Consider the following 13,639-nt stretch of genomic DNA (forward strand, 5'->3'; position numbering starts at 1 on the left):
AGCTAACTAACCCATTCCCTGCCTGTTCATGAATCATTCCTTGGGATTGTCAGGGTAGTTCTCGACAGCAAGTTATAGCCATATAATGGGTTAATTATCTGTCTCAAATGATATCAATGGGATGTAAATCGCTGTCTGGAAGACAAATCGCACAACCAAAAATATGTAACTGCAGCTAGGCATGTTAAGACGCAAAGGAATGCATCCAGATACATAGCTCCCATACTAACCAGCTAATTCCATTAAGATTACGAGAAATGAAAACATTTGACGCTGTAGAGCCATTGACGTCTTTATAGTAGTACTGCCACATAAAACTAGAGTTCAGTATTAACAGGGACTTAACTATTTACGTTTTTACCATATATTGCCCCGCTTCTAGCATTAAAATATCAGAAATGATATTAAGCTAAGAGACGTATGTAATTCTCGTACGAAGCCGGTAATTCAGTGGCCTTTGTAAAAATCTAGTCGCACCGGCTGAGTCTCGTGGAATTGTTATCAGACAGCTGGAATGGTAAGGGACGGGTTAGTATCTGTCTAAAACTGCCATTACGTACTCATCGAGCAGAACAACGTGGTGAATGAAGCACCAACCGAGTACGCTTTTCGGATTGGCAATCGAAAGTCTAACACTCTGTACACCCTTCATTAGTTTACAGGCAGAGTTAACCCGCCATTTAGGCGAATCCTGGGAGGACTCTCTACTTTCACATCACATAGTCAAAGGGTTTCACGGGTCAAGCACAGAAGCTTTATAGGAAGAACTAGATATTAGAAAATTTGCTAAACTGTTGCAGCTCTACATTTATTCTATTCGATGACAGCGAACCGTGACTAACTCTTTTTACGGAATGCAGCTATCCTTGGCAAGTATCGGAGACGGAGAACCAGTCTTGTCGCTACAAGAGATGCTCTGAGCCAGTAGAGAGTGGAGAACACTACTTGCAGAATTTCTTACGCTGGGTGTATGTTTTAAAGTACTGCAACTAATTGACTAGCTTAGTGATTACCGAAGCACCTGCTTTTGTGCATGATTAGCCTATTTGTAACGTCCTCACTTACTTACCGTCTTCCAGTGATTTAAAAAGATAGGAAAAGACGAATTATGTTGGTGCATGGGCCACAGCATGAATAAATCAGGGGTTACAAACAAACTTTTGTAGCGGTAAAGAGGCGTATCGTGTCATAACTATTCCTTAGTTTGAGGACCTATTTCTCACTAGGCAATGTGATATTTTAACAGGAGATGGAATTATGCTCCACGAACATGTATTGCATGACATTTATCTCAGATGGGAAGACCCAATTATTGTGTTTGTGGCGCACACATAACAGTTCGTAGCTTTGTTAGAGAGTGATCTTCTAACTGAAAGAAAACTGTCGATTCGTGTGGAATGTACGCCTTTCATGTCTGACGATGAGATGTTAATAATGCTTATCAAAGAATTATTAAGTGGTCCTCTGAAAATGGACTCTCCCTCAATTTTGAGAAAACACGCTGTATTCAGTTCCGTACAACAACCAGTATACCAACAGTTGATGTAGCACATGAACAGGAATCAGTAGATAGGGTAGAATGTCCCAAATTTTTGGGTGTACATATTGACAAAAACTTGAACTGGGAGAAGCACACTACAGAGCTTCTAAAACAATTAAGTTCAGTTACGTTCTTCGTATAATTTTTAGTCTTGGAAACAAACGAATCACACTTCTGATATATTATGCATATTTCTACTCAATAATGTCTTATCGAATAATTTTCTGCTGTAACTCATCACTTAGAAAGAAAGTATGTATTGCGCAAAAGCGAGCTGTAATAATAATAATGTGTGGTGTTCGCTCGCTGTCGACATCTAGGTACCTCTCCAATGAGTTGGCATTTTAACTGCAATACATACAGGGTAGCCAGAAGGAGATTTTCACTCTGCAGTGGAGTGTGCGCTGATATGAAACTTCCTGGCAGATTAAAACTGTGTGCCGGACCGAGACTCGAACTCGGAACCTTTGTCTTTCGCGGGCAAGTGCTGTACCATCTGAGCTACCCAAGCACGACGCACTACCCCCCTCACAGCTTCAATTCTGCCAGCACCTCGTCTCCTACCTTCCAAACTTCACAGCAGCTCTTCTGCGAACCTTGCAGAACTAGCACTCATGGAAGAAAGGATATTGCAGAGACATGGCTTAGCCACAGCCTGGGGGATGTTTCCACAATGGGGGATGTTTCTCATTCTGGAAACATCCCCCAGGCTGTGACTAAGCCATGTGTCCGCATATCCTTTCTTCCAGGAGTGCTAGTTCTGCAAGGTTCGCAGAAGAGCTTCTGTGATGTTTTGAAGGTAGGAGACGAGGTACTCGCAGAATTGAAGCTGTGAGGACGGGTAGCTCAGATGGTAGAGCACTTTCCCACGAAAGGTAAGGGTCCCGAGTTCGACTCTCCACCCGGCACACAGTTTTAATCTGCCAGGAAGTTTCACATATAGCGTATCTCTCCTAAAAGTCTTCAGCCGAAGTTTCTCTGGTGTTTTGGCAGATATCTGCAATTTCGTTCTTGCAACGTGTAGCTGGTGTCAGTCCAAACAAATCGCGTTCATCCCGTCTTTCGAACGACGCCCAGCGTCGACGTAATGCATTGGTTTGTTTCCCGTATCAAACAAAATGATTTTTGAATTGTAATTTTGCGTGCCAACTGGACAGAGCGCTTTCAGATTAGTCTAGTGTGATATTCTTTTTACAAATATGTATTAACAGGAGCAGTAAAACACGAAGAACAACCAGTACTCTAGCAGTGATTGAACATCGTGGTTCTGCATAGCGATAGTAGACACCGCTGTCCAGGATGCTGCTGTCGCTGCTGGAATAGTAGTTATTCCTCGTGTTTTACTGTCCCTGCGTCCGTCTCAATAGCTGAGTGGTCAGCGTGACGGAATACCATGCAAGGAGGCCCGTGTTAGATTACCGGCTGGGTCGTAGATTTTCTCCGCCCAGGGAGTGGGTGTTGTGTTGTCTTCATCATCATCATTATCTCATCCCCATCATAGAGCAAGTCGCCGAAGTGCTGTCAACTAAAAAGACTTGCGCCAGGCGACCGGTCTACGCGACGGGAGGCCCTAGCCACGCGACAGTTCATTTCACTGTCCCTGTTGCAACACATCGGTCAAACGAATACCGCAGTAGACTAATTTGGGACAGTTTTGTCAAATGGGCTGGTAAAATTTCACTTCAAAAATCATTTTTTTTGTAACTGCAAACAAACTGGTCGACGCTGGGTGTCGCATGAAAGACGTGATAAGCTGCATTTGTTTGGGCTGACTCCACCTACACGTTGAAAAAACAAAATTGCAAAATACTAGAGCAACTGCGACTCTTAGGAGAGACATCCTCTATATTCGCTACTGAAATTCCCCGTAAATATCCCATCACAATTCGAGAAAAATAGTGATGTCCACGCCTACAATACTAGAGGAAAAATGACTCTAATTATTATTATTGAAGCTGTCAGTGGCTCAGAAAGGAGTTCTGCATGTAGCAGCAAAAACCTCAAACCATTTGCCCAATAATATAAAATGTGTGGCATGAGTAGGACTAAAAAATGATGTGTTCATTGATGTTAACATTAATGTTACCTATCCCGTATCCTGACTCTTCCACATCATTACGATAAAAGAACCGCGTAGGTGATCTATGGAACACTTAACTAACTAATTAACTTAACGTATTACACGCTATAAGGTATCAATGAATTTCTTGCACATATATGATCGATATATCTTGGGTTTATTGTTCCGGCAGTCTTAGTTGTATGTCAATAGCGATACATTGCGGTATGGATACGTTTACTCATGAAGAGTTTGCAACACTTGCACACAAAAATTACTGTGGTAGTTGTGGTGTCACCGCCAGACGCCACACTTGCTAGGTGGTAGCCTTTAAATCGGCCGCGGTCCGTTAGTATACGTCGGACCCGCGTGTCGCCACTATCAGTGATTGCAGACCGAGCGCCGCCACACGGCAGGTCTAGAGAGACTTCCTAGCACTCGTACCAGTTGTACAACCGACTTCGCTAGCGATGGTTCACTGACAAAATACGCTCTCATTTGCCGAGACGATAGTTAGCATAGCCTTCAGCTACGTAATTTGCTACGACCTAGCAAGGCACCATTACCAGTTACTATTGATACTGTAATAATGTACCGTCAAGACCGACGTTCACCATTTATGGATTAAAGTTAAGTATTCCACCAGCTACGTCCGTTTTTCTAAATTCTAATTTCCTTGACCTGTTCCAGACCTCACGCCAGCCTGCGTGAGCTAAAACCCGTGCCTTTCGGCCTCCTCTAGTAACCCGGTGTTGGCTCTCCTACCAACCCACAACAGTAGTCATCGCTGTAGAACAGCTCAGCATACCGTCGATTTGCAATTGTACCATTGCACATGTGAACCCAGACACGAGGTGCACATCCGCCACCTCTTCAACGGTAAACGTACCCTTACTGCTGGGTGTAGCTATTAGCGTGCAACTGACATTGCAGAAAACAGAAACTGTAGACGAAACGGAGCAGTACTGAATGCAAGATCGAGGGCGAACCCAGTGTCTAACTACTGCGCCACCTCGCTCGGTAGTTTAGTATTGGATGGAGGTATGGTGGGGTGGAGGGGGGGGGGGGGGGAATTGTAGAGGGAGGTCAAGAGATAAATACAGTTAGCAGACTGAGAAGGATGTAAGTTGCAGTAGTTATTCGGAGATGGAGAGGCTTGCAGATCTTCGGACTAAAGACCACAGCAACAACAAACTCTTAGCTCTCGAATGTTCAAATGTGTGTGAATTCCTAAGGGACCAAACTGCTTAGGTCATCGGTCCCTAGACCTATTCACTACTTAAACTAACTTATGCTAAGAACAACACACACACCCATGCCCGAGGGAGGACTCGAACCCCCGGCGGGAGGGGTCGTGCAGTCCCTGACGTGACGACGTTATGACACACTTTCCAACCGAACCCTCGCATTCGGGAAGACGACGGTTCAATCCCGCGTCCGGCCATCCTGATTTAGGTTTTCCGTGATTTCCCTAAATCGCTCCAGGCACATGCCGGAATCGTTCCTTTGAAAGGGCACGGCCGACTTCCTTCCCTAATCCGATGAGACCGATGACCTCACTGTCTGGTCTCCTTCCCCAAACAACCCAACCCAATACTAATCTGGTAATCCCGTGATGTTTCATAATGTGTTCTATCAACCGATACCTTTTTCTAGTCAGGTTATGCCACGAATTTCTTATCCCCCATTTCTACTCAGTATCTCCTCATTAGTTACATGATCTACCCATCTAATCTCCAGCATTCATCTGTAGCACCATGTTTCAAACGCTTCTATTCTCTTCTTGACTAAACTGTGTATCTGCATGTTTCACTTCAATACATGGCTGCAGTCCATACGAATGCTTTCAGAAAAGACTTCATAACACTCACATCTACACTACTGGCCATTAAAATTGCTACCCCAATCGGTGGGTTCAGGAGGGTAATACGGAACGCCGTGCAGGACCCCAACGGCCTCGTATCACTAGCAGTCGAAATGACAGGCATCTTATCCGCATGGCACGGATCGTGCAGCCACGTCTCGATCCCTGAGTCAACAGATGGGGACGTTTGCAAGACAACAACCATCTGCACGAACAGTTCGACGTTTGCAGCAGCGTGGACTATCAGCTCGGAGACCATGGCTGCGGTTACCCTTGACGCTGCATCACAGACAGGAGCGCCAGCGATGGTGTACTCAACGACGAACCTAGGAGCACGAATGGTAAAACGTCATTTTTTCGAATGAATCCAGGTTCAGTTTACAGCATAACGATGGTCGCATCCGTGTTTGGCGACATCGCGGTGAACGCACATTGGAAGCGTGTATTCGTACTGGCGTATCACCCGGAGTGATGGCATGGGGTGCCATTGGTTACACGTCTCGGTCACCTCTTGTTCGCATTGTCGGCATTTTGAACAGTGGACGTTACATTTCAGATGTGTTACGCCCCGTGGCTCTACCCTTCATTCGATCCCTGCGAAACCCTACATTTCAACAGGACAATGCACCACCGCATGTTCAGGTCCTGTACCGGCCTTTCTGGACACAGAAAATGGTGAACTGCTGCCCTGGCCAGCACATTCTCCAGATCTCTCACCAATTGAAAACGTCTGGTCAGTGGTGGCCGACCAACTGGCTCGTCACAATACGCCAGTCACTACTCTTGATGAACTGTGGTATCGTGTTGAAGCTGCATGGGCAGCTGTACCTGTACACGCCATCCAAGCTCTGTTTGACTCAATGCCCAGGCGTATCAAGGCCGTTATTACGGCCAGAGGTGGTTGTTCTGGGTACTGATTCGTCAGGATCTATGCACCCAAATTGCGTGAAAATGTAATCACATGTCAGTTGGAGTATAATACAGGGTGTTACAAAAAGGTACGGCCAAACTTTCGGGAAACATTCCTCACACACAAATAAAGAAAAGATGTTATGTGGGCATGTGTCCGGAAACGCTTAATTTCCATGTTAGAGCTCATTTTAGTGTCGTCAGTATGTACTGTACTTCCTCGATTCACCGCCAGTTGGCCCAATTGAAGGAAGGTAATGTTGACTTCGGAGCTTGTGTTGACATGCGACTCATTACTCTAAGGTACTAGCATCAAGCACATCAGTACGTAGCATCAACAGGTTAGTGTTCATCACGAACGTGGTTTTGCAGTCAGTGCAATGTTTACAAATGCGGAGTTGGCAGATGCCCATTTGATGTATGGATTAGCAAGGGGCAATAGGCGTGGCGCGGTACGTTTGTATCGAGACAGATTTCCAGAACGAATATGTCCCGACAGGAAGACGTTCGAAGCAACTGATCGGCGTCTTAGGGAGCACGGAACATTCCAGCCTATCACTCGCGACTGGGGAAGACCTAGAACGACGAGGACACCTGCAATGGACGAGGCAGTTCTTCGTGCAGTTGACGATAACCCTAATGTCAGCGTCAGAGAAGTTGCTGCTGTACAAGGCAACGTTGACCACGTCACTGTATGTTGAGTGCTACGGGAGAACCAGTTGTTTCCGTACCATGTACAGCGTGTGCAGGCACTATCAGCAGCTGATTGGCCTCCACGGGTACACTTCTGCGAATGGTTCATCCAACAATGTGTCAATCCTCATTTCAGTGCAAATGTTCTCTTTACGGATGAGGCTTCATTCCAACGTGATCAGATTGTAAATTTTCACAATCAACATGTGTGGGCTGACGAGAATCCGCACGCAATTGTGCAATCACGTCATCAACACAGATGTTCTGTGAACGTTTGGGCCGGTATTGTTGGTGATGTCTTGATTGGGCCCTATGTTCTTCCACCTACGCTCAATGGAGCACGTTATCATGATTTCATACGGGATACTCTACCTGTGCTGCTAGAACATGTGCCTTTACAAGTACGACACAACATGTGGTTCATGCACGATGGAGCTCCTGCACATTTCAGTCGAAGTGTTCGTACGCTTCTCAACAACAGATTCGGTGACCGATGGATTGGTAGAGGCGGACCAATTCCATGGCCTCCACGCTCTTCTGACCTCAACCCTCTTGACTTTCATTTATGGGGGCATTTGAAAGCTCTTGTCTGCGCAACCCCGGTACTAAATGTAGAGACTCTTGGTGCTCGTATTGTGGACGGCTGTGATACAATACGCCATTCTCCAGGGCTGCATCAGCGCATCAGGGATTCCATGCGACGGAGGGTGGATGCATGTATCCTCACTAACGGAGGATATTTTGAACATTTCCTGTAAAAAAGTGTTTGAAGTCACGCTGGTACGTTCTGTTGCTGTGTGTTTCCATTCCATGATTAATGTGATTCGAAGGGAAGTAATAAAATGAGCTCTAACATGGAAAGTAAGCGTTTCCGGACACATGCCCACATAACATATTTTCTTTCTTTGTGTGTGAGGAATGTTTCCTGAAAGTTTGGCCGTACCTTTTTGTAACACCCTGTATATTTGTCCATTGAATACCCGTTTATCATCTGCATTTCTTCTTGGTGTAGCAATTTTAATGGCCAGTAGTGTAGTTGGTTCGGCAATAAACTGGTTTAATTCGAGTACACCCCGTTGTACTAGATTTTCTTTTGAGAAGGGTAAAGTACGTTTTGTTGTGATTTTTAGCGCTGTGTAACGAGGACGCGAACGGCAACGTGCCGCTGGGCAAGTCGTGCAACCGCTACTGGCAGTGCCAGGGCGGCTACCCGCGGCTGCAGCGCTGCCCGGCCATGCTGGTGTTCGACCGGCGGTCGCTGCGCTGCGTGGTGCCGCCCACGGAGGACTGCGACGTGCCCACGACGCAGGCGCCGCCGCCCGAGGAGCTGGACGACCGCAACGTGCCGGGCCCGGCACGCGGCCGTGAGCAGCCGCTCGACCTGCCGCCCGGAGCCCTGCCCATCCCGCTGCGGCCTCGCCCGCGCAACTAGGCCGCACGCCGCTCTTATTTATCGTGCTCTAGCTGTAGCTCACTTCTCCTATCTAATGGACTCTGTTCTAGTGTATAAGAGAACGGGCGTGAATGGCGCGCCGTGTGCTGTTGTCCTATCCGGGCAATAGCGTCGTTTACTTCTTCCACACTTTCACATTTGAGAGGCCGAGTGTGAAAGCAAAACCCGATTTAAAAAAAATTTTCTTCATTAATCTGCCAACGATAGGACTCTAGAGCGTATTCCGTTAACTCTCAGCCACATGATTTGCAGCTATTTTACCTGAGGATAACTTTAAACGATTATGTGGAGAAAAAAAAAATAAAAAATCGTACTCCTATCTAGAGTCAGTTATCATTCGGGTTTTTACTTAGAAATGGCAACCTGTGCGAAGTGGAAGGCTTTTCTTATCGCTAAATGCCAATAGTAACAAAAGCTCACCAACCGTGGGCAAAATTATTGCTAATAGATATGAAAAGGTTGAGGGAAAGAGATGAGTAGGAGGGAGCGGCGGTGTTATTACCCAGAGCTATAAACAACACATTAACGAAACCGCCTCGTTACGACTTACGTCTTTCCCCTTACCTTAAATAAATGCTAAATTTCCGTCCAGATTTAACTACGGGTCAATATTTGTCACATTACGGTATATTTATCGAATAAGTATGCCTTGCTGCTGCCAACAGCTAATTCGAAGAAAATAAAATTATGTCGCTCATTTTAACACCAAAAACCGACGGTGTGAGTCTTGATGTACCTCACCCATTAACATAAATTTTGTGATATGTAGTCAAACAGCAAATGAAACTTTAGACAATAGTTTTCAATCTTACGGCAGATGTCTTCCCGAAATAATTTTCCTGTGGTGTATATAAAATTAAAATAAACTTTAATCGCCTGAAGATCCTCATTTTCAGTCTTCCAGTGTCTCTGTACACTTTGAAAAGTTCAAATACTCTTTACATTTTATCTTATATATGTAGACTAAATAATGTGTTACATTTTCTGTTGTGTAATTATTTGATATTCATTGTAGAATTCTCATAGTATTTCCCATCACTTTGTATCCGTGTATTTCAACCGTAAAAGTCTCCTCATTTTCGTATACCTTTTCATTACTCATTAATGTTTGTCAAAGGAAACTAATGATTTCTTTTCATTCTAATTAAGACTGATTTTGTATTAGCTTTTTCCCAACCAGCAATAGAGATAAATCGTTTTGTTCATGTTTCTAGTTACAACTTAACAGTTCGTTGTAAATTTTTCTTGTACCCAGTATTTCACTTGTGAATATTTTCCAATTTCCTCAAGATAAATTTATTGTTACAGTTCCCATTGTCATTGTAATTCTCATTGAACATTACAATAAAAATCATAAATAGTTTTAACTGTTTGTATGTTCCTACGCACAGACCTCGCTCCTTAACTGCCAAGTCCTTTATCAAAAACACATCATTAGAGGAAAGATGCAAATGTTGCAGATAACTGCATACTTAACAGGACATTTCCCTTTCGTTTCACGGTACTTTATTATCATTTTTTAAAATTTTGAGTGTTACCTATATAGTCAGTCTGTACAAGGGAGAAATAATGTAATAAAATTGGAGTATTACTGCGACAACGCTGCAAAGTGGCAAAAGCGTACATAAAATTTTCAGTTTGTTGTCAGCTTCAGACAATACAGCAGCTTCATTACACAAGTTATAGCTCGTAATAATGTGAAATAATGCCTCCTGCTGACGTAAATAACGCCTTAAATTTAAAATAAAAAGGACAAATTTTGAACAAGTACAGAGACCTACCACACGTGAGAGGCGAAATGCAGATCATCTGTATTTTTTGCCTCTCACACTGAAGGAACAGAACCCAGACACGCGGGATCTCTATTTGAAACGCTTTCTTATGTGTGGGTCACAAATCTACTTACTGTTCAGTCACATTTGCTAATTTCTTCTTGTGCACGTAAAGAAAGCAGCATTATTACCAAAATTGATTGAGGGTATACATGCAAGTACAGTACTCCAAATGCACTCTAAGACAAAGAAACGAGGTACAACGAAGAATTTACCCAAACTTCTACTTATGGCATATATCGGTTGGGAAAATGGTATGTTATGACTCTAAATTTTAATTTCAGACATCTGTATATGTTGTAATTGATGTAACTATGTTTTTTTGTCAATTTTTTCGTTTGTTAAAGCAGTTGTTGTTTATGCCCTGTTTCTTGTATTTGTTTTAGCACCGATGATGACTGATATCAGTCGAAATCGATTTGCAACAAGATAAATAAATTAGGTTTCCGCGTCTGGTTGCTACATTCTTTACAAGTTTATAATCCACGGTCGCTGCACAGAAAGGGAACCTTCTGGAGCCCAACATTCATTACATACATGCGTCAGCATTTGAGAGAGGACGCTTAGTTGGTCTCATAGAAGCTGGTTGGAGTAATCGGCGAATCTCTCAACATTTGAACACGAGCGATGCCCATTATTAAAAGATGTTGGCAGGGATGGGTGAACCATGGCCGAAAAAAGCTTCAAGAAGAAAGCCGTCGACCTAGAGACACGACAGAACGACAGAACCGAGCAATCGTCAGAGAGGCATTCAGAGCCCTGGTTTCACATTATCATCGATGACCACGAGGTCCTTTAGGCGGCTCACAGAATGGGGGCTGAGGCCACGACACCCCTTGCTCCGACTACCATTGACCTCTGTACACCAACATGCCCATTTGCAGTTGTGTCGGGCACTTTCGGCCTGAATCTCACTGGATGGAGTGGAATTGTCTTCAGTAATATGTCCCGCTTCGAATTGAGACCCAATGACGAGCAAAGACAGGTCTGGAGACGCCCCAGATAGCGGTGGGATACCAGCCTGACTGTCGCCTGTCATTCAACCCGACAGCCAGGAGTGATGGTCTGGGCTGCGTTTCGTTTAACAGCAGGACTCCTTTAGTTGTCATTCGCGGTGCGACGATGATATTCTACGTCCTGTTTTGTTGCCCTTCATGGAAAGCCATCCTGGGCTTTCATTTCAGCTAGATAATGTCCTTTGACCACGGCGAGAGTTTCTCCTGCTTGTCTTCGTGTTTGCCAAACGCTACCTTGACCAGCAAGGTCGCCGGATGTCTCCGCAATTGAGAATATTTGGAACATTATGGGCATGGGCCTCCAACCGGCTCGGGGCTTTGATGAGCTATCGCGCCAATTCAGCAAACTTTTGGCACCATATCTCTAAGGAGGATGTCCAACAACTCAGTCAATGTCAAGCCGAATAACTGCTTGCATAAGAACCAGAGATGACCGAACGCATTATTGACTTTCTCAATTTGTGAAGCTCTATCTCTTGAATAAATCGCCAGTTTTGCTGAAATTACAAAAATTTGTTTGTCTGTACGCGTACATCATATCTACCGATTTCCGTACCATTCCGATAATTCATTCGTGGTGCGTCTTTTTTTCCCTTAGAATTTAACTCAGAATCGTTCGAATGACAGTTGGACAGGGGGAGATACACTTGATAGCATTGCGTTTCTCATAATACCGGCACTACTACGCTGCAGCCAAAATCTTGAAGAAGACCTTTACAGGAAGGGTATTGTATTGTATTTTATGTTAACCGGGTCCCTAGAAATGACGGAGAGGCCCTGTCCCCGCCGCAGCGGCGGTGGTCCACAACCCCACGACGACTACCGCAGTCCACCTCACCCCTCCGCCGCCCCACACCGATCCCGGGGTTATTGTGCGGTTCGACCCCCGGTGGACGCCCCCACTGAAGGTCTCACACTAGACGAGTGTAACCCCTATGTTTGCGTGGTAGAGTAATGGTGGTGTACGCGTACGTGGAGAACTTGTTTGCGCAGCAGTCGCCGAAATAGTGTAACTTAGGCGGAATAAGGGGAAGCAGCCCGCATTCTCCTCGGCAGATGGAAAACCGCCAAAAAACCACCCATAGACTGGCCGGCTCGCCGGACTTCGACACAAGTCCGCCGGGCGGATTCGTGCTGGGGACCAGGCACTCCTTCCCGCCCGGAAGGCCGTGCGGTAGACCACACGGCCATCCGGGCGGGCTACAAGGAGTGTTATTACAAATTACTGGTCGACATCACAATCCAACATTTTAACCAAAATTCGATAGAAACTGAAAACCGTGTGTTACCATATAAAGGAATGACTCTCCCATACTTAATGATAATTAAGGCCTGAAACCTTCAAGCTATGCAACCGAATAATTTTTATTCCACAGAAATCAGTTTAGAAATGCTATATGACTCGTGGAGTTTTCCAGAAGTAGTTACAATCATACACATTTCGTAATGCAGCATAGCACGTAGAATACTACACAGTGAGTAATGATTGATCGATGTAGCGATACAGAACTAAACAAGAGCTAGCTCGCTGCTTATACAGGCCATTAATTGAGAATGTTTCTACAGTTTTTTGATCATTGACTTTAAATACAGAGAATAATTAAACCATGAGAACCAGTACACAAATCATGAATATCATTTTCACGTAACATCAGGGTAAAGTGCGAGCTCACTGCGCACGATATTTTGCACGCAACTGTCGTCGAAACACCACCCGTCGATTTTCATTATCTGCACCTGAAAACTCATAGCATCCAAAGAAGAACTACTAACGAGGGGTATAAAAAAAACCGTAATTACTTTTTAAAAGCTACATATTTTCAAATTGTTTACAAAACAACCTTATCCCCTTCAAAATACTCTCTATTACAATTAACACATTTGTCCCATCGGTGCTTCCATTGTTCGACACATTTTTTTAGTAGTCATCCTTAGAAACGGCTGACAGCTCCTCCCTCGTTTTTTCTTGACTTCTTGTCAAATCTGTGTCCTTGCATGCCCCTTTTCATGCGCGGAAATAAAAAAAAGTTGCACGGCACCAGGTCAGGCGAGTAAGGTGCGTGGATGGGGCAGCGGAATCAAGCCATTTGAGTCAAAAACTGTCTAACAGCGATGGCTGTCTCTGCAGGTGCGTTTTCGTGGTGGAAGAACCAGTCTTTTGTCTGCCCAAATCTTCCGTTAAAATTCGCTGGACCAAGCTCCAAGAAAACGCACTAATCTCTGACAGGTGATGAATTGTCTGTCGACACGGTCTGTGAGCACAAGTTCTCGAA

General features: G+C 44.7%; 1 protein-coding gene across 1 annotated transcript in view; it reads left to right on the forward strand.

The window, feature by feature from the left end:
- LOC124555002 (protein obstructor-E-like) overlaps positions 1 to 9,885 on the forward strand; it is an 88,038-nt gene extending 78,153 nt beyond the window's left edge. The window contains exon 4 of the mRNA XM_047128745.1: positions 8,196 to 9,885. Coding sequence (XP_046984701.1) covers positions 8,196 to 8,497 — 302 coding nt within the window. The 3' untranslated portion in view covers positions 8,498 to 9,885. The remainder of the gene's footprint in view (positions 1 to 8,195) is intronic.
- Positions 9,886 to 13,639: the final 3,754 nt, after the last annotated feature.

This window comes from Schistocerca americana, chromosome X, assembly GCF_021461395.2.
Source record: "Schistocerca americana isolate TAMUIC-IGC-003095 chromosome X, iqSchAmer2.1, whole genome shotgun sequence".
In the NCBI taxonomy this organism is placed as follows: Eukaryota; Metazoa; Arthropoda; class Insecta; order Orthoptera; family Acrididae; genus Schistocerca; species Schistocerca americana.